Raw genomic sequence first — 25,000 nt, forward strand, 5'->3', positions numbered from 1 at the left:
GGAGATTACAGCAACATTTGTCCTAAACCAAGACTGCCATGTCATGTTGGCAAACAATCTTTACTACAAAGTACTGTTGCTGAATATCTCTCGTTATGAAATTTAAAAATAGTAATTTTCTAAATATCTGACTGGTTGTGTTTTAACTTGGTGGCTGTTTTAATTTTTAAGTTCCACCAAAATTCTTTTGACTCATCAGTCTCAATGTATTCAACCTTGTCTGTCAGTGTTTTCTTTTTTGTTATCCTGTTCCAGACCGTTCAGGTCAGCGCATTATGCCCCAAGGGAAAATATTACTGGAAGACATTCTCCTGCAGTTGGCAATAATGTGGTTGATGTCTTCAGCCTTGGCCATGCATGGCCTACATTTGTTGTCTGTCAATGTTATCTGTCATTTATGCTGTAGGTACTTGGTGAGGATCTCTTGTTCTTGTAATGCATGGAGGCAGCCTTTGAAGTAGGATGTAATAAACTTAATGATACTCTATGCCAAGCTTTTGACATAATCGGTCTCTTCTATCATTTGTGTTTCTCATGCCAAATACCCATGTACTATCTTCTCAGTGAACTGGTCCATTTTTTATTTTTGTTGTTCTGATAAATATATTTGACCAATACTACTTGGGGAGAGATCTGTACCAGCTTTTATTTCATGCCTCTCCACTAGTTCATCAACTATCCTAATCATACTATTCTATGAATGTATGTATGTACTGCAGTGTCTACACTCTACTACATCCATCCCATGAAATAAATGTTAATGCCAAAACTCAGTCAACCAATATAGTACAACTGGGTGTTGCATAAATCGACCTAATCATATTGGCACATTTCTGGATGGCAATTAATCAGAAATGTTTGATCTGATAAAATTAAATGATAATAAAAAAAACCAACAACAACAAAAAACAGTAAATAATCATAATACAAAACAAAAACAAATGATCCAGTCTGCACATTTTTCTTTCTGTACTTTACACTATATCATGTGTGACCTGGTATTAAGCATTAGACAGCTTTATCACTGAGCTGTTGTTTTACTGTTGGAAAGTGGCAAGCTGGCCAAACTGTTAGCATATTGGGCAGCAGTGCTCAGCAGCATTTTGTCTATCTTCACATTCTGACTTCAAATGCTGCTAGGCTTACTTTGCTTCTAATATTTCTAGGGTTTACGGCAGCAAGATGGCAGAAACGTTAAGCATGCTGGGCAAAATGCTTAGCGGTATTTCATCTGTCTTTACGTTCTGAGTTCAAATTCCACTGAGCTCGACTTTGCTTTTCATCTTTTCAGGGTCAATAAATTAAGTATCAGTTGCATACTGGGGATGATCTAATCAACTGGTCTTCTCTTGCAAAATTTCGGGCCTTGTGCGTAGTAAAAAAAAAAAAAAGAATATTTCTAGGGTTGATAAAATAAATACCAGTTGTGCACTGGGGTTGATGTAATCAATTCAACCCCCTGCCCTTGAAACTGCTGGCCTTGTGCCAAAAATTGAAACCATTGTTGTTATTACTAATGCTTAGTGACATTTCATCTGCCTTTACATTCTGAGTTCAAATTTCGCTGAGGTCGACTTTGCCATTCATTGTTGTTGTTGTTGTTGTTGTTGCTGTTGTTGTTGTTGTTGTTGTTGTTGTTGTTGTTGTTGTTGTTGTTGTTGTTGTTGTTGATGATGATGATGATGATGATGTGATGATGATGATGATGATGATGATGGTGGTGGTGGTGGTGGTGGTGGTGGTGATGATGATGATGATGGTGATGATGATGATGAAGATGAAGAAGAAGAAGAAGAAGAAGAAGGTGGCAAACTGGCAAAATCGTTAACACACTGGACAAAATGCTTAGCAGTATTTTGTCTGCTGCTATGTTCTGAGTTCATATTCCACCAAGGTCAACTTTGCCTTTCATCCTTTCAGGCTCGATAAATCAAGTACCAGTTGAGTACTGGGGTCAGTACGATTGACTGTACCCCTCCCTACAAAATCCAGGCCTTGTGCCCATAGTAGAAAGGATTGTTGTTGTTATTATTGAAGCCTGGTACTTATTCTCTCGGCCTCTTTTGCTAAACAAGCACTGTTACTGGGATGCAAGCAAACCAACACCAGTTGTCAAGCAGTGGTTGGGGTGGGGCACAAACACAGACAAATACACACACACACACACACACATACATGATGGGCTTCTTGCAGTTTCTGCCTACCAAATCCACTTACAAGGCTTTGGTTGGCTCAAGGCTATAGAAGAAGACACTTGCCAAGGTTCCATGCAGTGGGATTGAACATGTGTGTGTGTGTATATATTATATCAATAGCCATTATTTTTATTTGCAAATTGTAGCGCACAGAATAGACATCATGTTAGACTGTTGTATTCAGATTTGGTACTTTGTCATCTATAATTAGAACTGTGCTGCAGGGGCATCCATAGGCAACACTTTTCTTTATTGATTGCTCTGTCAAACCAATTTGCTTTCATAGAAAGTGCTGCTAACCGGGAAGAACTGCACTGTTATTTAGTGCCAGGTCAGCTTAATCCACAGCCATCATGTGATACAAAGATGTTGGTTTCTTTTGATAAAAACTGAGATGGCACAGGAACCACACCAAGAAGCAGAACCTTCATCTGTTTATCTTTCCTGCAACTTTACATTCCAAGCTCAAATACTGCCAGGGTCAGCTTTGCTTTTCATCCTCTCAGGATCAATAAAATAAGTACCAGTTATGCACTGGGGTCAATGTAATCAACTACCCCTTACTCCAAAATTGTTGGTCTTCTGCCAAAATTTGAAACCATTATCATTACTATTGTTGTTATCATTATTATTATTATTATTATTATTATTATTATTATTATTATTATTATTATTATTATTATTATTATTATTATTATTATTATTATTATTATTATTATTATTATTATTATTATTATTATTATTATTATTATTATTATTATTGAGTGAGAGAGCAGCACATGCTATCAAAGTGACACTGGGGTAAACAGCACATGACCTTGTAGGTGGGGCCCAGTTTGAATTTTCTTCAGGTTGAGTAGCCCATCCCATGCAAAAGGTCTCTGAATAAGGGTTGTTTAAGGATGTTGAACAAAACACCCATGTTTCTAAATGTGAATTATCCAAACCCCAAAGAATTCTTCTCAACAAATGACTCATGATCAAGCATGCACATATTATCAGCCACTAAGGGACACTCTCAAATGGTTAAGGTCAAGCAAATCTGTGGCATTGGACAGAATATTTGCTGTAGCATTATCATCATTATTATTGTTGATGTTGTTATCATCATCATCATTATTATTATTATTATTGTAAATTTACTGTTTGAACATATAAACTAAATGTACCATTAAATGGTTGTTGCTTCATGAGATTTTTAAAAAACGTTTGTCTTTCGTTTTTCTTTTACACAGGTGCGTTCCTTATTCCATACCTTGTCATGTTGTTTGCAGAGGGGATGCCTTTACTCTACCTGGAGTTGGCCATTGGACAGAAATTTCAAAAAGGTAGCATTGGCGTATGGAATGCCATTCATCCATTTCTTGGAGGAATCGGTATCGCAAGTGCCGTCGTCTCTCTGTTGTTAGCAATCTATTACAACGCCATTATTACTTGGTGTTTTTTTTACTTATTCAATTCATTCCAAAAAAATCTGCCCTGGGAAAAATGTCCCTATGATGGCAATGTGACTGTTGAAGAATGTGACATTGCTGGACCCTCTTCTTATTATTGGTATCGAGAAGCACTGGACATATCACCTTCCATTGACATTTCTGAAGGGATTAACTGGAAAATATTCGGCTGTTTCGTCTTTGCCTGGCTTGTGGTATACTGCTGTGTATGTCGAGGTATCCAGTCTTCTGGAAAAGTAAGCAAGCTAACTCTTCTTCTTCTTTTTCTTGTTGTTGTTGTTGTTGTTGTTGTTGTTGTTGTTGTTGTTGTTGTTGTTGTTGTTGTTGTTGTTGTTGTTGTTGTTGTTGTTATTATTATTATTATCATTATTATTATATGTTTGACTTTTGCTTTGTATTTGTACAAGTTGACTCCAAGTCTCACCCAGAGACCTCAAGAGACAAGTTAGAAGTTCATGTTGGTGTTATGCTTAGAGTGTCAAATATTTGGTTTTGTACTTAGTATTGTTCTAGAGTATGTTTAAGGAAACATAAGAAAGTTATAAGTTTGTTTTAAAATTTGAGATTACATAGACAGTATTTTATGTAGGATATGGGCAGTTCCCATGGGCACTTTCTTTTGAATTTCTGCCAATAATAATAATAATAATAATAATAATAATAATAATTATTATTATTATTATTATTATTATTATTATTATTATTATTATTATCATTATTATTTTTGTTGCGGGTACTGCTACTGTCACTGCTGCTGCTGCTGCTGCTGCTGCTGCTGCTGCTGCTGCTGCTACTACTACTACTACTACTACTACTACTACTACTACACAATTGTTAGTATGACAAAAAATGCTTTGTGGCATTTCATCCATTCTTTATCTTCTGAGTTCACCAAGGTCAGTCCTGGGATCAGTAAATGAAATACCAGTTAAGCACTGGGGTCAAAGTAATCAATTTACCCTCTTCACCATATAAAACATCAGTAGTATACCTTTTCCTGTGGATTAATTATTGTAGAAATATATTATGTATCTAATTGAGCTCATTCTAAAGAAAATCAAAATTCATGTTGCAGCTATTGTTGATCTTATTTATTCCACCCCTTATTATCTTACCCCACATTTTGTTAACAAAGAAGGGATATGTTTTAACATGTTTAACAGGAATAAACTAGCACTAATTGATAACATTTTTGCACTCAACAATAAATTTGTTCAAATAAGGAAATTCTGAATTCTTTGCTGTTTAAGCATTTATTATTTCATGATTTGTTGTTATTCTATTTCTTGTCCCTGTCATGCTGCTGGCACGTAAAAATCACCCACTACATTCTCAGAGTGGTTGGCATTAAGAAGGGGATCCAGCGGTAGAAACCTTGCCAAATCAGATTGGAAATTAGTGCAGCCCTCCTGCTTACCAGTTTTCAGTCAAACCGTCCAACTCATGCCAGCATGGAAAGTGGATGTTAAGCAATGATGATGATGATAATGATGATGATGATTCTTCAACAGAATAATACACAATAACTATTTATAACGCCATTATGTAAACAATTATATTCTTTTAATTAAATTTGAATTTCAGTGTTTTATTATTTCTGATGTGAAACAAGAGAGAAAACACAGTAAAATAGATATCACTTATTTATACCTCTCTTTTCTAACTGTCATGTGACATATTCAATGGAGACAAATTTTTATGCAACCGTCTTGTGTGATTGTCACATGAGCTTAACACTGAACACTGAATAATCAATTTGTACATTAACATTGTAGCATTCTGAGCCATATTCTTTCTTTCAAAACAATCAATTTTTATAACAACAGCCAGAATAGACATAATTCGCAAGACAGCTTCATACACCCTGCACTTTTGGAAATCTAATGTGAAACTGATCAAGTGTATTCCTATATTTCAAAAATCTAATTAAATTCTAATTAATTTTAATATATCCCCCTGTGCCTTTTCAAATTTTGAACTTCATTTCTGTCATATATATATATATGTATGTATGTATGTATGTATGTATGTATGTATGTATGTATGTATGTATGTATGCATGCATGCATGCATGCATGTATGTATGTGTATATATATAAATGTATGTATATATATATGTATGTATGTATGTGTATATATATAAATGTATGTATATATATATGTATGTATGTATGTGTATATATATAAATGTATGTATATATGTATGTATGTATGTAGATTTATTATTGCTTATATATATATATATATATATATATATATATATTTAATAATGAGGGAGATAAATTGAATATTAATTTAATTAATATCAATTTAAAACCAGTAGCCTAGCATACAAAAATCTGAAGAATCAGAGAAAATTCTAATACATGTGTATATCTAAGGGCTAAAAAAACCCACTATGTGGTTAGCCATATGGTAGAAGTAGATCACCTGCGATCAAACTACAAAGAAAAGAATGTTCTCTAGAGAAAAATTCAGCGGACACCAGAACAATATGCGGGCAAGACAGATGAAAATTATATAAAAAACAAGAATTAATTGCAATTAATTAGTCGATTAATTCTTGTTTTTTATATAATTTTCATCTGTCTTGCCCGCATATTGTTCTGGTGTCTGCTGAATTTTTCTCTAGAGAACATTCTTTTCTTTGTAGTTTGATCGCAGGTGATCTACTTCTATCATATGGCTAACCACATAGTGGTTTCTTTTAGCCCTTTAAATATACATATATATATATATATAATATATATATATATATATATATATATATATAATATATATATATATGTGTGTGTGTGCGTCTTTTGTTTATTTCCGTAAACCTGCCTTCGTCTTTTGTCTATTTTCATAAAGCTTCCCGTTATATATATCATCATCATCATCATCGTCGTTTAACGTCCGTTCTCCATGCTAGCATGGGTTGGACGGTTCGACCGGGGTTCTGGGAAGCCAGAAGGCTGCACCAGGCTCCAGTCTAATTTGGCAATGTTTCTACAGCTGGATGCCCTTCCTAACGCCAACCACTCCGTGAGTGTAGTGGGTGCTTTTTACGTGCCACCTGCACAGGTGCCAGGCGGGGCTGGCAACGGCCACGGTCAGATTGGTGTATTTTATGTGCCACCGGCACGGAAGCCAGTCGAGGCGGTGCTGGCATCGGCCACGAGTCGGATAGTGCTTTTTACGTACCACCAGACCAGGGATCCTGGCTGGTTCAATTCGATTTCGATTTCGCTTGCCCCAACATGTCTTCACAAGCAAAGGGGGTTGGCAAGGGTGCCTGTCGTACGGTCGCATTGGAGTATTTTACGTGCCACGGCCACGAGTCGGATAGTGCTTTTTACGTACCACCAGACCAGGGATCCTGGCTGGTTCAATTCGATTTCGATTTCGCTTGCCCCAACATGTCTTCACAAGCAAAGGGGGTTGGCATGGGTGCTTGTCGTACGGTCGCATTGGAGTATTTTACGTGCCACGGCCCCGAGTCGGATAGTGCTTTTTACGTACCACCAGGCCAGGGATCCTGGCTGGTTCAATTCGGTTTCGATTTCGATTTCGCTTGCCCCAACATGTCTTCGCAAGCATGGGGGGTTGGGATGGGTGTCTGTCGTCGGATGAGGTTCTATATCGACTTCGCTTGCCTCAACCGGTCTTTGTGTCCAAGGGAGGAAAGGCATTCATAAGTGGGCTGGGCTCACTTGTCCTGCTGGTCTTCTCACGTACAGAATATTTCCAAAGGTCTCGGTCTCTGGTCATTTCCTCAGTGAGGCCTAAAGTTCGAAGGTCGTGCTTCACCACCTCGTCCCAGGTTTTCCTGGGTCTACCTCTTCCACGGGTTCCCTCAACTGCTAGGGATTGGCACTTTCTCACACACCTATCTTCATCCATTCTCGCCACATGACCATACCAGCGCAATCGTCTCTTTTGCACACCACAACTGATGCTTCTTAGGTACAACATTTCTCTCAAGGTGCTAACGCTCTGTCGAGTATGTACACTGACATTACACATCCATCGGAGCATACTGGCTTCATTCCTCACGAGCTTACGCATGTCCTCAGCAGTCACAGCCCATGTTTCGCTGCCATGTAGCATGGCTGTTCGTACACACGCATCATACAGTCTGCCTTTTACTCTGAGCGAGAGGCCTTTAGTCACCAGCAGAGGTAAGAGCTCCCTAAACTTTGCCCAGGCTATTCTTATTCTAGCAGTTACACTTTCAGCGCACCCACCCCCACTACTGACTTGGTCACCTAGATAACGGGAGCTATCAACTACTTCTAGTTTTTCCCCCTGGAAAGTGACGGAAGTTGTTTTCTGCAGATTTTCGGAGGTTAATGCTCCCGAGCATCTGCCACATACAAAAACTATCTTCCCAGTTAGCCTACCTTTGACATTGCTGCACCTCTTATGTGTCCATAGCTTACACTGGGTACATCTTATAGAGTTTCTACCTACACCTTTTCTACAGATCGAGCAGGGCCATCTTCCTGAAGATATTTGTGGATTGTCTACCTTTCTACTTATTAGTACTTTGGTTTTAGCTAGGTTGACTCTAAGGCCCCTTGATTCTAAACCCTCCTTCCACACCTGGAACTTCTCCTCCAGTTCTGATAGTGACTCAGCAATAAGAGCAAGGTCGTCAGCGTAGAGGAGCTCCAGGGACAGCCTGTCTTGAATTCCTCCGTAATTGCCTGGAGTACTATGATAAATAGGAGGGGGCTGAGTACTGAACCCTGGTGGACCCCAACCTCTACTTTGAATTCTTCTGTGTACATGTTGCCAACCCTAACCTTACTTACGGCATCTCTGTACATGGCTTGCACAGTCCTCACCAGCCATTCATCTATCCCTAGTTTCCTCATTGACCACCAGATAAGGGATCGGGGGACCCTATCAAAAGCTTTCTCCATGTCAACGAAAGCCAGGTACAGGGGCTTATCTTTGGCTAGGTATTTCTCCTGCAGCTGCCTTACCAGGAATATAGCATCAGTGGTACTTTTTCCTGGCACGAACCCAAACTGCATCTCATCTAAACTAACTCTCTCTCTAATTAGTTGGGCTATGACCCTCTCCGTAACCTTCATTACTTGATCCAACAGCTTGATACCTCTGTAATTATTTGTATCTAGGGCATCACCTTTACCTTTGTAGCAGTTGACTAGTATGCTGCTGCACCAGTCATTGAGTATGACTCCTTCGTGTATCACCTGGTTGACTATACGGGTGACTAGGTTATAGCCGACACTGCCAGATATTTTGAGCATCTCTGCAGTAATTCCTGATGGGCCTGGGGCTTTCCCTGTCTTCATGCTTCTAATTGCCTTAGCTACCACGAACTATCAACTCGGATAGCTGGTCCCTCTGTAGGGTCAACATTCGGCAGACTCTCTTTATCCCATTCATTTTCCTCATTCAGTAACCTTTCATAGTGGCGTCTCCAAGCTTCTCTCTTTGCATCCTCATTTAGCGCAAGTGAACCATCCTCCATGCGAACACATTTCTCTCCTACCACATCACGATTCTCTCTCACACACTGTCTTGCAACACGAAATACCTCAAGTCTTTCATCCTCACGGCGCAGGACATTGGCAAATTTTCTCTTATCTGCTTCCCCTCTGGCTAGATAGACCTGTCTCCTAGCTTCCCTTCTGGCAGTCTGATACCCTTCCCTGCTACCACCGTTCTTCCAGGCCTTCCAAGCCTGTTTCTTTTGTCTAATAGCCCTGTCAACAATATTGTTCCACCACCACGTTATTTTGGGTCTTAAGGGGACTTTGCACCAGCCACAGATCTGGTCAGCGGCTTTCAGCAGGTTGTCCCTCAGAAACGTCCAGTTGTCTTCTACCCCATGTGTAGCTATACCCCCTTCCACTTCGTCAAAGGCTTCAAGTAACATATCTCTAAATCTCTGTCCATTCGCAGGGGCTTTAAGCTTCCAGACCCTTCTTCTCCATGTTGGTCGTCTTCTAGTCGCCCTCTTAGTCCTGATCCTAAAGTCACTAACTACCAGTCTATGTTGTGGGGTGCATTCTTCGCCTGGGAAGGTTTTGGCATTTTTAAGCAGCCATCTTTCCTTTTTCTGGCAAGGATGTAGTCGATTTGGCTAGTATGCCGGCCCGATCGGTAGGTGACCAGGTGGCTTGTTGGTTTCCTGAAGTTAGTGTTGCAGACCATAAGACTATTCGCATCGCAGAACTCCAGCAGCCTGGTTCCCTCCTCGTTGCGGGAACCATAACCGTAGCCTCCATGTACGCCATGGAAGCCCCCAGCATGTCGTCCAACATGCCCATTGAAATCACCAGCCACAAAGAGAAGGTCCCTGTCGTTCGTCGATGAGGTGGTCTGCAGTAGGGTGTCATAGAAACTGTCTTTCTGTCCATCGGGTAGCCCTGGCTGAGGGGCATAGGCCGATATAATGGTTGCTAATCTATTATGAAGCACTATTCTAATCTTAAGTATTCTGTCACTTACTCTGATTACCTCAATTACTCTATCTATCCATTTCTCAGCGATAATTATACCCACGCCACCAACCCCGTCAGTGTTCCCTGCCCAGAAAATCTTGTACCTGTGTCCCTTGCCTGTGAGGACCCTAGCAGATCCTCCTCTCCACCTTATTTCTTGCATACAACATACATATATGTATGTATGTATGTAAATTTATAAATAAGGATAATTTTGATATTTAAATATCGATCTTATCAAGTGGCCAGCATGGGAATAAATACCATACAAAGGTAATAATTATTTAAAACTATAAATAAGGGTATCGGAGAGATACTACCTTGCCGAAATAGCAGTCAAGACCCCAACTCCAAAAACCATCTTAAATGTTCATATTGCGCCACAAGATAAGACAGAGAGACAAAATAAACTAGCTAAAAAGATTTTACTGGATAATTCAAGATCCTGGATTTCTGGCTTTGCTTCAAATAAGCTCTGCCTTTGTCAGTTGAATATACCAGATGGGTACATAAATACAAATATATATATATATACAGAACACACGTTATACTTACATATACGAACGTCCATACATACATATATATGCACATATGTACAAGACCAGTCCAAATTGCCCGCCAACCACCTCACAAGCACGATATGGTCAAAAATAAACATCGCAGTGAATATAGTGGCGAATTATATAAAAAGATTTTACTGGATAATTCCAAGATCCTGGGGGATCCACAAAGAATCAAGGTATACCAAAGAGAAGTATGCCAGAAATTGGCTTGGCAGAATAACACAAAACAAATGGTTAAGTAGTCCATTTCCATAGCACAGAATGCATCAATGAAGGGAAGTTCATTGTTGTTAGGTAATCCAAAACTCCAAAAGTATCCAAAAATAAATGGCACCATGAGAATGATGTAGAAACATAATTAAAACAGATGAATGGGTTATCGTCTTAATGAGAGCATAATTAATCAATATGTCACTACTTGCTTGTTTATTTGGTTAGCCTGATGAGTTGAGAGTTGTATAACATATTGTAGAATCTTATGGTTGTTGTGCATACTGCATACCTCACTGTGGTATACCTTGATTCTTTATGGATACCCCACAATTAAAGCTATATATATATACATACATACACACACACACACACACACACACACACACACAAACACACACACACACACACACACATATATATTTATATACATACATACATACATACACGCAAGAAAGATTCCTATTCAAACAACTGTAGCAATACCAGACGACTCATTCATCTGTTTTAATTATATGTATGTGTGTGTATGCATTACAATAGAAAATATCACTGGAATTAACCAGTTAAAATACTAAATTATCAGGTTAGATATTGTCCTCAAGGATATGTGTGCGTATATATAATGGGATTCCATCTGTTAAATCTGAGCAATATGGCTTCAGTTTAACAAGCGAAAAACATTTTCTCTTCTGCAACCAGACCAAATACATTCACATTTATTATCTTTTGATGTTTCAAATATTTAATAATTTAACCAAGATTTCTTAATGAAACATTCTGACTAAATGGTAAAAATCGATCAATTAACATCCAGTTCTGTTCTGTTGATGGATGTCAAAACATGTAAAATATTCCAAGTATTCACTTTTTAATCTATTTTGTTGTTTGCCACTTCTTATCTTGTTAAAGTAAACGCTAAAGATTACATGTAGTAGCAGCAGCAGCAGTAGTAGTAATGGTAGTGGAGGTGGTGGTTATTTGCTCAATTTTTTCTTTAAAGGCCATCTTTTTTCTTTTCTTGTTTTTTTTTCTTTTGGCATTGTATATATCTGAAAAAGTGTTGCACAGCATGTGAAGATTATCTTGAATCAGAAGAAATCTGTTTGGGGTCAGATTGTGGTTGTAATGTGAAACAAGAAAGGTTATAGGTCAATGTGTCACAGAAGTGCAAGGGAAGCCACTTGGAATATATTTGGTACATTATGTTGTCCTGCTTTTTAGTGCCCTTGAGGAGATCTCAGGAGAGGCAAATGGCCAAATATTCTCACATCTGGTCTTTTTTTTTTTCTATCAAGAACATAGCTGAAATCTGCTGTGGTATTAACAATGCACCTATCTGTTTCAATATTGAGAGGTAGGTAAAGCAGCGAGCTGGCAGAAACATTAGCACACCAGGCAAAATGCCTACGGTACTTTATCTGTCTTTAAGTTCTGAGTTCAAATTCTGCTAAGGTCAACTTTGCTTTTCATCCTTTTGGGGTCGATAAATTAAGTACCAGTTGTGTACTGGGGTCGATCTAATCAACTGGGCCCCTCCCCAAAATGTCAGGCCTTGTGCCTAGAGTTGAAAAGAAAAGATTATTGAGGTAGATAAGGCGGCGAACAGGCAGAAACATTGGCACACTGGGCGAAATGCTTAGCAGGATTTCATCTGTCTCTACATTCTCAGTTCAAATTCTGCCAAGGTCGACTTTGCCTTACATCCTTTCAGGGTCAATTAATTAAGTACCAGTTGTGTACTGGGGTCAATCTAATCAACTGGCCCCCTCCCCCAAAATTTCGGGCCTTGTGCCTAGAATAGAAAAGAATATTGAGAGGTAGGTTCCAAAAGACCTTGGAAAGCTTTCTGTCAACTCTAACAAAGACATCCTTTCTAAAAGTCAAAGTTTTAGCAGAAAGAAGATCAGACATAAAAGAATCAGCTCTTATGTCATGTGGCAATTGAACATTATGCTTATAATATTGGTTTCAAATTTTGGTAATTTGGGGATGGAGTATATTACATCAACCCCAGTGCCCATCATTATCATCAGCATCGTCATCGTTTAACATCCACTTTCCATGCTGGCAGGGTTCGACAGTCTGACCAAGGACTGGCAAGCCGGGATATTGCAGCAGTCTCCAATCCTAATACCAACCATTTTGAGAGTATAGTGGGTGCTTTCTATGTTCCACTGGCACAGGTGCCAGACAGCTGGCACTGGCATCGACTACACTTGAATGGTGCTTTTTATATGCTACCTGCACAAGAACCAGTCAGATGGCACTGGCAATGACCACGCTCGAATGGTGCTTTTTACGTGCCTCTGGCATGGATGCCAATCAGGCGGTACTGGCACTGGCCACGACAACAACTTCACTTGCCTCAACAGGTCTTCACAAGTACAGTTTATTGCCTAATGATTGAAGAGTACTCTTAGATGGGCTGGTTATGCTGCACTGCCATAGGCCATGGTTATGGTCAATTGGTACCCATTTTTTTGATCTCGAAGGGATGAAAAATAAAAATGACCTCAGTAGAGTTTGAACTCAGAACATAAAGTCAGACAAAATACTGCTAAGCATTTTGCCCAGTGTGCTAACAATTCTGCCAGCCTGTCATCTTGATTATGATCATAATATTGACAGTATTGCTCATGTCTTGAGATGTAATTCTAAGAAATCTAACAGGCCTTTCTATTTTTATCAGAAACCAGAATAGTCTATAGTTTTAGAATGTTTTACAAGATGAACAAAAGTGTTGGGGAATGGCATATATCATTGAGAGAATTTCTCTTGATGTAACATACAAATCATATGACAATACATGAATCGTTGAAACTTTGACTCTTTAGATTTTGTAGGAGTCCTAATAACAGTTAGATTCCTGGAGGTGTGTGAATAGAGTTAATGTCTTCTAATGGAATAAAGTTGTTGCCAAGTAAATTCCTGTTGGAAACTGCATCAATAAATAACCTGGCACAGTTCTAATACTACAACTTCAACAATTAGTTCTTAAATATGGTTAAGAGTGCGGGCTACTAATCCCAAGATTCCGAGTTCAATTCCAGGCAGTGACCTGAATAATAATAATCGTAATAATCATCATCATTATCATCATCATCATCATCGTTTAACGTCCGTTTTCCATGCTAGCACGGGTTGGACAGTTCGACCGGGGTCTGGGAAGCCAGGGGCTGCACCAGGCTCCAGTCTGATCTGGCAGTGTTTCTACAGCTGGATGCCCTTCCTAACGCCAACCACTCCGCGAGTGTAGTGGGTGCTTTTTACGTGCCACCTGCACAGGTGCCAGGGGAGTCCGGCATCAGCTACGATCGGTTGGTGCTTTTAACATGCCACTGGCACAGGAATGACTACCCAGGTTCGAAATTTCACCAAGACACCTGATGAAGGCAGGAGGGTATATTAGCCGATACATTGTGCTAACAACAAACAAGATGAGGACAAATGCCCATCGAATGTAAATAATGTAAATAATGTACATAATTCCTCAACTCTTAAATATAGAACTACTTTCTCATTATGCTCTAAGGTTCTTAAAGTGGGTGTTACTGCTCCTGGTGTAGAGAAAAGGGGGATGATACAGAAAAGGAGGTGCTGGGAGGAAGGCAGTGGATTGGGGAATGCTATGAATTTATTATAATATTGTATACAAATTATATAATATTATATTAAATATCAAATGATTCATAGTATGTATAAATTATTAAAATATGAAATATTTATTTATACATAAAAATAGGGGTGGGGGCACTGGGCATATCATGTGGCCCTGAGGGTGGGGGTGCAAAAAGTTTGAGAACCTCTGCTCTAAGACATAGATTGTTCTGACAGAGTTGCCTTCCTTAGCTAAAGACCTCAAAATTGTGCGATGGAGAGAGGTTGTCAGGCTGGCCCAGGCAATCAACCTGAATGGATGATGCCTCGACAAAAGAAGAGAGAATCATATATTTTGGATGCTCAGTTAATATATTCTAATATTTTGAGAATTCTCAATGATCTCCATAGAAAACCTATAAATGTGAGCTTTAATGATGATGATAATGGTAATGATGATGATGATGATGATGATGACAATGGTGGTGGTGGTGGTGGTGGTGGTGATGGTGATGATGCTGCTGTTGATGATGATGATGGGGATGCTGGTGATGACAACTACGACAACAATGACTACAGCAATGATGATGACAATGATGACAATGATTGGAAATTGATCAATTTAGATTTTTGTGAGCCAAACACAATTGAAATTTCCATGCTCTGGCACAAGTGACTAAAAATCGCCAATTTTGGCATAATATTCCTATTTAATGAGGTAGACCCAACAAGACAGGGGATGAGGTGGTGAAGCACGACCTTCGAACATTGGGTCTCACAGAGGCAATGACAGGAGACCAAGACCTTTGGAGATATGCTGTGATTGAGAAGACCTAGCAGATTGAGAAGATCGTTGCTCAGTTAAGAGTACCCCTGATGCGTTGGGCGATATGATATGCTTAAGAAGACCTGTTGAGTCAAATAAAACCAATACCGTAGCTGTGGTGAGCTGGCCAAATCATTAGCATGTCAGGTGAAATGCTTAGCAGTATTTCGTCTGCTGCCACGTTCTGAGTTCAAATTCCGCTGAGGTCGACTTTGCCTTTCATCCTTTTGGGATTGATAAATTAAGTACCAGTTATGCACTGAGGTTCATGTAATCAACTTAATCCCTTTGTCTGTCCTTGTTTGTCCCCTCTATGTTTAGCCCCTTGTGGTCAATAAATAAATAAATATCGTAGCTGTAGCTAGTGCTCCCTGACTGGCTCCCATGCCAGTGGTATATAAAAAGCACCATCTGAATGTGGCTGATGCCAGTACCTCCTGACTGCGCATAGCCTTCTCTGTGCCGGTGGCACGTAAAACGCACCATCCGAACATGATCAATTCCAGGGCCCTCCTGACTGGTTCCTGTGCCAGTGACACGTAAAAAGCATCCACTACACTCTCGGAGTAGTTGGTGTTAAAAAGGGCATCCAGCTGTAGAAACATTACCAGATCAGATTGGAGCCTGGTTCAGCCATTGGCTCTCCAGATCTCAGTCAAACCGTCCAGTCCATGCCAGCATGGAAAACGGATGTTAAACGATGATAATGATGATGATGATGATGATGACACCTGCACACATACCTATGTATGCATGTATGTATATATGTAGGTATATATGTATTTGATTTGATTTTGATTTTTCCAGTTTCAGCTTATGAGCTGTGGCCATGCTGGGGCACGTATACATACATGAACACATTGAATGCTATTTCTTTAAATGAACTTCCATATTTTTATAATATAACTCTATGTAATCTATATGTAATATATATATATATACATACATGTAAATGTCTGTGCATATTGTTTCATTTTAGGTTGTTTACTTCACGGCTACCTTTCCCTACATTGTGCTGACAGCTTTTCTCATTCGTGGATTGACCCTAAAAGGATCAGGCACTGGTATCAGTTATATGTTTACACCAAAGGTAAAACATTTCACTTCCTTCTCCCCGCCCTCTCTCTCTATCTATCTATCTGTTTATCTATCTATGTATCTCTCTTTCTTTCTCTCTTTCCTCTTCCTCTCTCTCTCCCTCTTTCTCTGTCTCTCTTTCTTTCTCTCTCTCTCCTTCTCTTTCTTTTCTCACTTTCTTTCCCTCGTTCCTTTCTTCTTCCTCTATCTTTCTTTCTCTCTCTCTCTTCCTCTCTACTTTCATTTTCTCTCTCTTTCTTCCCCTCTCCTCCTCTCCCTCTCTTTATCTACCAGCCCCCCTCTCTCTCTTTCTCACTATACAATGATTAAAGCATCAATGGAGAGGAGGATTGTGCTGGTGGTGGTGGGCAGTTTGGCCAAAAGAAGCTAAAAACCAGCTGATGAAATAAGGGCAGGTTTCTTTTTCCATTCTTACTGTTGTTGTTTCACCATAGACCAACCCTGTTCAGACAAGACTTTCACCAAAGGTATTCCATCTGTCATAATTCAACTTGTTTTTTTTTTTGTGTATATATTCAAACATAGTTAATCTAGGATTACATTACTTAATCTGTCTAACTAGGCTCCTCCATTTTTCTTTCTTTATTTTAAATCCTTTAACCATAGAGGCACATACATGGTTTGCATTGTTAAGCCATTCACTTTGGTGCAACTGTGTAGCACCTTGTGCCAGTGTCTTCTACAATAGCCTTGGGAGTGAATTTATTTCATAGAAACTGTGCAGAAGCCTGTTGTGTGTGTGTGTGTGTGTGTGTGTGTGTGTGAGTGCTTCCCACTATATAGCAGCCAGTATTAAGTTATGATAACTCCCTCTGATTTAACAGTTTGTCAAAACCAGGTAGATAGAGAATAAATACCCCAGACTTGCTCCAGTATGGCCACAGTCGAATGACTGAAATGAGCGATAGAATAACAGGCTTAAATAATTGTCGTGAAGAGGGCAGTGCTCATGGCACTTTATTTTATTCAGAATGTTTGTAACAGATGAAATGAAAAGAGAAAGTTATCTTCAGATCATAGACTTCACCCAAATTCTTTCAAGTAACAGTGTTCTCTATTTACATTATTTACATTATTTACATTTGACGGATATTTGTCCTCATCTTGCTTCTTGTTAATACAATGTTTCGGCTGATATACCATCCAGCCTTCATCAGGTGTTTTGGGGAAATTTCGAACCTGGGTTCTCATTCCTAAGGTATTTTTCGATGATGTTGTTGTTATTATTATTATTATTATTATTATTACTATTATTACTATTATTCAGGTCACTGCCTGGAATCGAACTCGGAATCTTGGGGTTAGTAGCCCGCACTCTTAACCACTACGCCATAAGCCCGTAGGCATATGGCATAGTGGTTAATAATAATAATAATAATAATAATAATAATAATAATAGTAATAATAATAATAATAATAATAATAATAATAATAACAACAACATAGAAAAATACCTTAGGAATGAGAAACCAGGTTCGAAATTTCTGCAAGACACCTGAAGAAGGCTGGAGGGTATATCAGCCAAAATGTGTTAACAACGAACAAGATGCAGACAAATATCTGTTGAATGTAAATAATGTACATAATTCCTCATCTCTTAAATATAGAACTGAACAGTGTTCTCTGCTAAACACAACCAAAGAGCTGGCAGCGGTGTTAACCCATTGCCTGCCATGAGCCCTATTTGGGGATCCGCTAAAAGCAGTCTTACTGCCGGTTGTTCGTTGTATTTAAAGTGAATTTCTTATGCACATTGCATTTGCAGAGGTGTGTTTAACAATATTTAGTAGTCAAAAGTCTGTCATTATTAAAACATAAACAATATGAGAGATCACTATAAGGGTCTCTTGTATACTAAAAATAGGCATCAAACTGTCTTACCACTAAATCTGTGTTCTCAACTTAGTAACACGCTAAATGTTTACAAGCTAGAGAAATGAAAAAAATTAAACATAGCACTAATTCTTGAGGAGATTTTGTATCATAAATCACAATTTTTGAACTACAAAAATACTGCCATGTTATGTTGGCAAACAATCTTTATCCAAAGTACTGTTGCTGAATATCTCAAGTTGTGAGATTTAAAAATAGTAATTTTCTAATTTATAGATCAGTGACTTAGTTGTACCTTTGAAAACTATATATTTCGAATGAGAATTTGGCAGCACCACCTCAAGCCAAATAATTATTCTGTGCTGATGAAGGGAAATAACCCGGAAATCGTAATACACAGATATTGTTTTGAGATGAGTTGGGGTACTAGATTCCCTTGTTTGAAATATAAGGACACAGATCATGTTGTATGGCCAGCTGGAGACGATGTCTCCTGGGACTAAATTACTGCAACATTCATCCTAAACCAGGACTGCCATGTTATGCTGGCAAATAATCTTTACGCCAAAGGTACTGTTGCTGAATATCTCTCGTTGTGAGATTTACAAATAGTAATTTTCTACAAAAATACTGACCGTTTTGAAAAGGTATTTTTTTTTCTTTTTGCATTTCTCATTTATATTTGATGTGTATTTCATACACATTCACATTTGATACTATAGCTTCAAAAAAACTAAAATGTTTATTATTGCAATTGAATAGAAAAGGATAAATATGCTTTTTTTCAGCAATCCCAATTTGGGACTTTTCGTAAAATTTGTAATTTCCAAAATAATTCGCATATGAAGAAAATTTAAATACTATATATTTAAATACTATATTTTAACTCCTAAGACACCTGACAAAGCCAAAAAGTATGAATACAAAACTTTGGCAGTTAATGGGTTAAAGTGGATGATTGATTACCATCCAAGGACAGCCAAAACAAATGCTACAACCCATCTCGTCTGCAGGTGTGGCTGTGGGTTTTCGTTGCTTCCTTTGCAACCAAAGGGTTTCAGGTTCAGTCCTACTGTAGCACCAACCAATGCCTTATGAGTGAATTTAGTTGATGGAAACTGTGTGGAAGCCTGTCACATGTGTGTCTATATGCGTGTGCGTGTATAAGTGTATGTTTGTATGTATATATATATATATATATATATATATACATACAAAATCGTATGATTATATATATATCTGTATATATGTGGCGGCAAGCTGGCAGAAACGTTAGCACGCTGGGCGAAATGCGTAGCCATATTTCGTCTGCCGTTACGTTCTGAGTTCAAATTCCGCCGAGGTCGACTTTGCCTTTCATCCTTTCGGGGTCGATAAATAAAGTTCCAGTTTCACACTGGGGTCGATGTAATCGACTTAATCCCTTTGTCTGTCCTTGTTTGTCTCCTCTATGTTTAGCCTCTTGTGGGCAATAAAGAAATATATATATATGTATGTATGTATGTCATTATTCAGTTTTATTTCAAGATTGGGGTTGAACACTGGGGTCAATGTAATCAACTTAATCTCCTCACCCAAATTTAAAACTATTATAATTTCTGGTCTTGTATTCATGCTGGAAGCAATTACCATTATTATAAATAATGTAGCACTGTATTAATAGAAGACTTTAGGTCTTTAGATTTCGTTTTGATGCATTCTGGGCAATACAGATTTGTTTGCTCATCACATAGGACCTTATTGTATAAAAATAGATTATGTGTGTGTGTGTGTCTCTGAGAGAGAGGGAGTTTTATTTGGTGAAATATGAAGAGCTATTGCAATTGAGAGGTGTCACCATCTCTACCAAAATTACAGCAATATCTCTTGTAAAAAATATTAGAAAAAAATGTTATGCATTTAGATTTGCCGAGGAACAGAAGACAAGAGAGAAAGAGAGAGGAGAGAGGCAGGGAAGAAAGAGAGAGAGAGAGAGAGAGAGAGAGAGAGAGAGAGAGAGAAAGAAAGAAAGAAAGAAAGAAAGAAAGAAGAAAGAAAGAAAGAAAGAAAGAAAGAGAGGTGAAGGGGGAGAAAGAAAGAGACAGAAAATAATGTCAAAAACTTGGAAGTAGTCAGCTTCATAAGACTGCAGCTGAACATTACAGCTGTATTGGCAGTCGACCACGGCTGTCGGCGGCATTCTTAAAATGTCACCATGACAAGGGATATTACATAGAGTACCTTTATTGACTTGTTTGTGGTGTTTATATTCCTCAGAATCAAACCAAAACTGCTATGAGGCTTCATGCTCAACAGACATCTTTCACATATTTGCCGTATAGTGTAAAATGATATTGTATAGTTCTGCTCTCAGATATATCAAGTCAGAGACATACAATATGTTAACATTGTTATTAATAGTTCCAAATGAGGTTTTGTGTTAAAAATAGACCAAGTTCTTTTCCTTTCTCACTGTACCTTTATCGAGTTTTTATAACACAGTTGTACCTTAACCCTATAGCATTTAGGTTACTCTGTCAAATCTAATCCTTATTTATCCACATTGGTTTGAATTAACCACGCATAATCTTGTAGATTTTTAGATTTTGATGATGTGATTGTTCCATTTTAGAATGACATTGTAAGATAGGTGTGAGAGGCCAGAACTGGCTGATTTAAATGTTAAAAGGTTAATATTCTTCCAGCTTTTAAGGCAATCAGCTGACAGAATCATTAGCACTCCAGGCACAATGCTTAGTGGCATCGGATCTATCATTACATTCTGAGGTCAAATCCTGTCAAGGATGACATTACTTTTCATCTTTTTCTCGTCAATGTAACCAACTTACCCCCCCCCCCCCTCCCACACCCCCGAAATTGCTGGCCTTCTGTGAAAATTTTCAACCAATATTTCACAGCTTTAGAGCAATGGAATGGCAGAAATCAGTCAAGCATCAAATAAATATCCTTTGCAGTATTTCGATGCATTGTTCGACATTCTGGGATCAAACCCTGCAGATGTCAGCTCTGCTTTTTGTCCTTCCAGAGTCTAAAGAACCAGTCAAATGCTACGGAGGAGTTGAACAATTGACAAGTCTTTACAAATTTTAGGCCTTCTGGTAGGGCAGCAGACGGGCAGAGTTATTAGGCCATCATACAAAATTCCTTGAGAAACCAATATACACTAAATAATATTTATTCTTCTATTGCCCACAGGGGGTTAAACATAGAGGGGAAAAACAAGGACAGAGAAAGGGGTTAAGTTGATTACATCGACCCCAGTGCATAGCTGGTACTTATTTAATTGACCCTGAAAGGATGAGAAGCAAAGTTAACCTTGGCAGAAATTAAACTCAAAACATAATGACAATGAAATACCAATAAGCATTTTGCCCTGCATGCTAACGATTCTGCCAGCTCACCACCCTATACACTAAAGAATATTAAACCATTACTCTTTTACTTATTTCAGTCATTTGACTGTGGCCATGCTGGAGCACTGCCTTTAGTTTAGCACATTGACCCCAGGACTTATTCTTTGTAAGCCTAGTACTTATTCTATCAGTCTCTTTTGCCAAACCTCTAAGTAACGGGGATGTAAACACACCAGCAACAGTTGTCAAGTGATGCTAGGGGGACAAACACAGACACACAAACATATACATACACACATACATATATATATCATCATTATCATCCTCATCATCATCGTTTAACGTCCGTTTTCCATGCTAGCATGGGTTGGACTGTTCAACCAGGGTTTGGGAAGCCAGGAGGCTGCACCAGGCTCCAGTCTGATCTGGCAGTGTTTCTACAGCTGGATGCCCTTCCTAACGTCAATCACTCCATGAGTGTAGTGGGTGCTTTTTACGTGCCACCGGCACAGGTGCCAGGGCAGGCTGGCAGTGGCCATGATTGGTTGGTGCTTTTTACGTGCCACTGGCACAGAAGCCAGTCAAGGCGGTGCTGGCATCGTCCACATTCGGATGGTGCTTTTTACGTGCCACTGGCACAGAAGCCAGTCAAGGCGGTGCTGGCATCGTCCACATTCGGATGGTGCTTTTTACGTGCCACCGGCACAGGTATCACAACTATAATTTCCAAGACGCAACGAAAATTTTAGGAAAATAAAAATAAGAAATAAGTGGAAATTTTACTGGTGAGTGTGTTACATTATAAGGTACAAAAAGAAAATAACTCTCCCCAGACACAACAGAATATCATCAAAGTGTTTGTAGTTTATTTGTTTGGCTGTGTGTGTTGCTCATGTATTATGAAATGTAACCAACCATAAGCTTGTATCCTAGATATTCGTTTGTTGTGACTGTTTTTACTGTTGTTGAAGGAGACAAGGTTGTCATGATCCCGAAGGGCGTCAGCAGGTTGTTCAGAAGGTCTCCAAACAAACTGTTAGTACAAGTCTTATGTAAGATATTTATCTTTATCAAGGTTGCACAGTACAAACACTTGACAGGTAGAAGGTTTCAATGAGTCAAAAGGTAGACTGCACACACGTAAGTGTGTGTGTGTGCGTGTGTGTGTGTTTGTATGTGTGTGTGTGTGTGTGTGTGTGTGTGTGTGTGTGTGTGTGTGTGTGTGTGTGTGTGTGTGTCTGTGAAATTGGTTAGAACCAATACTCTCATTAACATAGAGAAGAAAGTGTATGTTGGACATAATCCTGAGATACAATAGTTTATAGAAATATGATAGAAACTGCATCCTTCTGATCCTAGAAATTTAAGGTGGAAACCCTTAATGTGTTCCTCAATTTCTCACTTCTAACATTACTCTGATTGACAGGTAGCTTCAGTAGAATCCAATCTTTTGCAAGAATTTGGGCAAGGTTTGTGGTCTGTGAATGACTCTCTTTCTTTCTCCCACCATTGTTGAAAGAGCCATGTCAGGGACACTACTTTTCCTCCTAATTAAATCATAAACATTGGTGCTGGTTCCCCATAAAAAGCATTGGTGCTGGTTCCAGGTAAAAAGCATCCAGTACACTCTGTTAAGTGGTTGTCATTAGGAAGGGCATCCAGCTGTAGAAACCATGCCAAAATGGACATTGGAATCTGGTGCAATTCCCAGTCTTGCCAACTCATATCAAACTGTCCAACCCATGCTAGCATGGAAAACAGACATCAAATGAAGATAATGGTGATGATGATGATGATGATGATTAGAAAGACTGGACTGATATGTAGACAATTTTACCAGAAGATTCTTGTTCCGAGTTTAATGAAATCCTTTTCTGATGTTGAGGATAATGAGGGATCACTGATAAATGACTCCCTGGATGATTTCACTTAATTGAAACTCTTCTGGTTGTCACTGGAAAGGGAAAATAGGCTTAAAGTGATATGAAAGACCATTGTTTACAACTGTCTACATTCTCTTCATTTACTTAAAAAATTTCGAGTGAGGGTGAAAGATCAATAGTTGACAGAAGCAAAGACATAATTTTTAAGGAGATGAAACATTGTCTTGTGTTTCAGTACCTATATGGTGGGATAGATATTTGGGGGCAGAGAAAGGTATGATAACTCAGGGAGGCCATTTCAAGAGCACTCTGTTTGAGAATGAGGGATAAAACTTTATCAAGACCTGTTGGGTTTATTAGCTGAAATCACTGTTAATCAACTGTGTACAAACAGTGGAGAAGCAGATTAAATGTATGTTTGTAGAATAAGTCATTGGTTGCTTGTTGGTGTTTGAGTTGAACTGCTCAAGAAGATATATTTCCTTGGCTTTGTGGATAATAATTGAAGCAAACTCGTTAACATTTGATTGAAATATTTATTGCCAGACATAAAGGTATTTGGTGTTGATGAATTACAATGAACAACATAAATGATTGCTGACTGGAAAAGAAAGAAAAGCCATGTTGCATCCATAGAAGTTATTTATGAGACCTTGTGTGAATGTTCAGAATGGGTCTGTCCAAGAACTTGGAGATGTCTACACAAATGTCCAGAACTATCTACATGGCAAGAGTAGAGGTGCAAGTCAGTCAGCCTCCTTTGATACTCTGCAATTAGAAAAGTGCCAAACATGGTTTTATTTTATAGGAGACAAGAAGAACATTCCAGAAAACAATATCATCCCACAGCCTCATGCCGATTGGTCAATTGATAGACCAATCATGTGAAACTGTGGGGGTTCCCTTGTAGTGTCTGACCAAGTGTTTAGTGGTCAGGTTTCAAATCACTGCTACCAGTAGAACAGGAAGCAAAGTGAGCAACAAATGTGGTGGCAAGGTAGAATCTAAAAAGGTATTGTGGAAAAAAAATGAAAAAAATTTGATTCTTGACACAGGGGCCCTTTTATCAAAGATGAGAAGAGAGGGTCTCATGTGCTACAAGTGAAATTAATCAGAAATTGAAATTGTAATGCAGGTGTCAAGTCCTCCATAACTATCCTCACTTTGAACCCTATGTTATTGTACCTAGCCATTTCTGGCATCCTACATGTTGATGTGCCAAGGTTCTATTGAACTAATTTATTTATATAGAGAGGCTTGCTTCACAATCATATGATTCTCTGTTCAATCTCACTGCATGGCCCCTTGGGCAAGTCTCTTCTACCATAGCCTTGGGCTAATCAAAACCATGTGAATGGATCTGGTAGATAAAAACTAAAAGAAGCCCATTTTGTGTGTGTGTGTGTATAGCAGAATAATAAAAAGAAACATTATTTACATTATTTATATTTGACGGATATTTGTCATCTTGTTTGTTGTTTACACAACGTTTCGGCTGATATACCCTCCAGCCGAGCATAT

At 38.7% G+C, this 25,000-nt stretch overlaps 1 protein-coding gene across 2 annotated transcripts in view; it reads left to right on the forward strand.

The window, feature by feature from the left end:
- The window catches only part of LOC115220989 (sodium- and chloride-dependent transporter XTRP3-like), a 119,396-nt gene that overhangs the window by 36,745 nt on the left and 57,651 nt on the right, over positions 1 to 25,000 (forward strand). For both annotated transcript variants that reach the window (XM_029791206.2, XM_029791207.2), the window contains exons 2-3: positions 3,431 to 3,885; positions 16,292 to 16,402. In XM_029791206.2, coding sequence (XP_029647066.2) covers positions 3,431 to 3,885; positions 16,292 to 16,402 — 566 coding nt within the window. The remainder of the gene's footprint in view (positions 1 to 3,430; positions 3,886 to 16,291; positions 16,403 to 25,000) is intronic.

The sequence above is a fragment of the Octopus sinensis genome, linkage group LG17 (genome assembly GCF_006345805.1).
Source record: "Octopus sinensis linkage group LG17, ASM634580v1, whole genome shotgun sequence".
Lineage (NCBI taxonomy): Eukaryota > Metazoa > Mollusca > Cephalopoda > Octopoda > Octopodidae > Octopus > Octopus sinensis.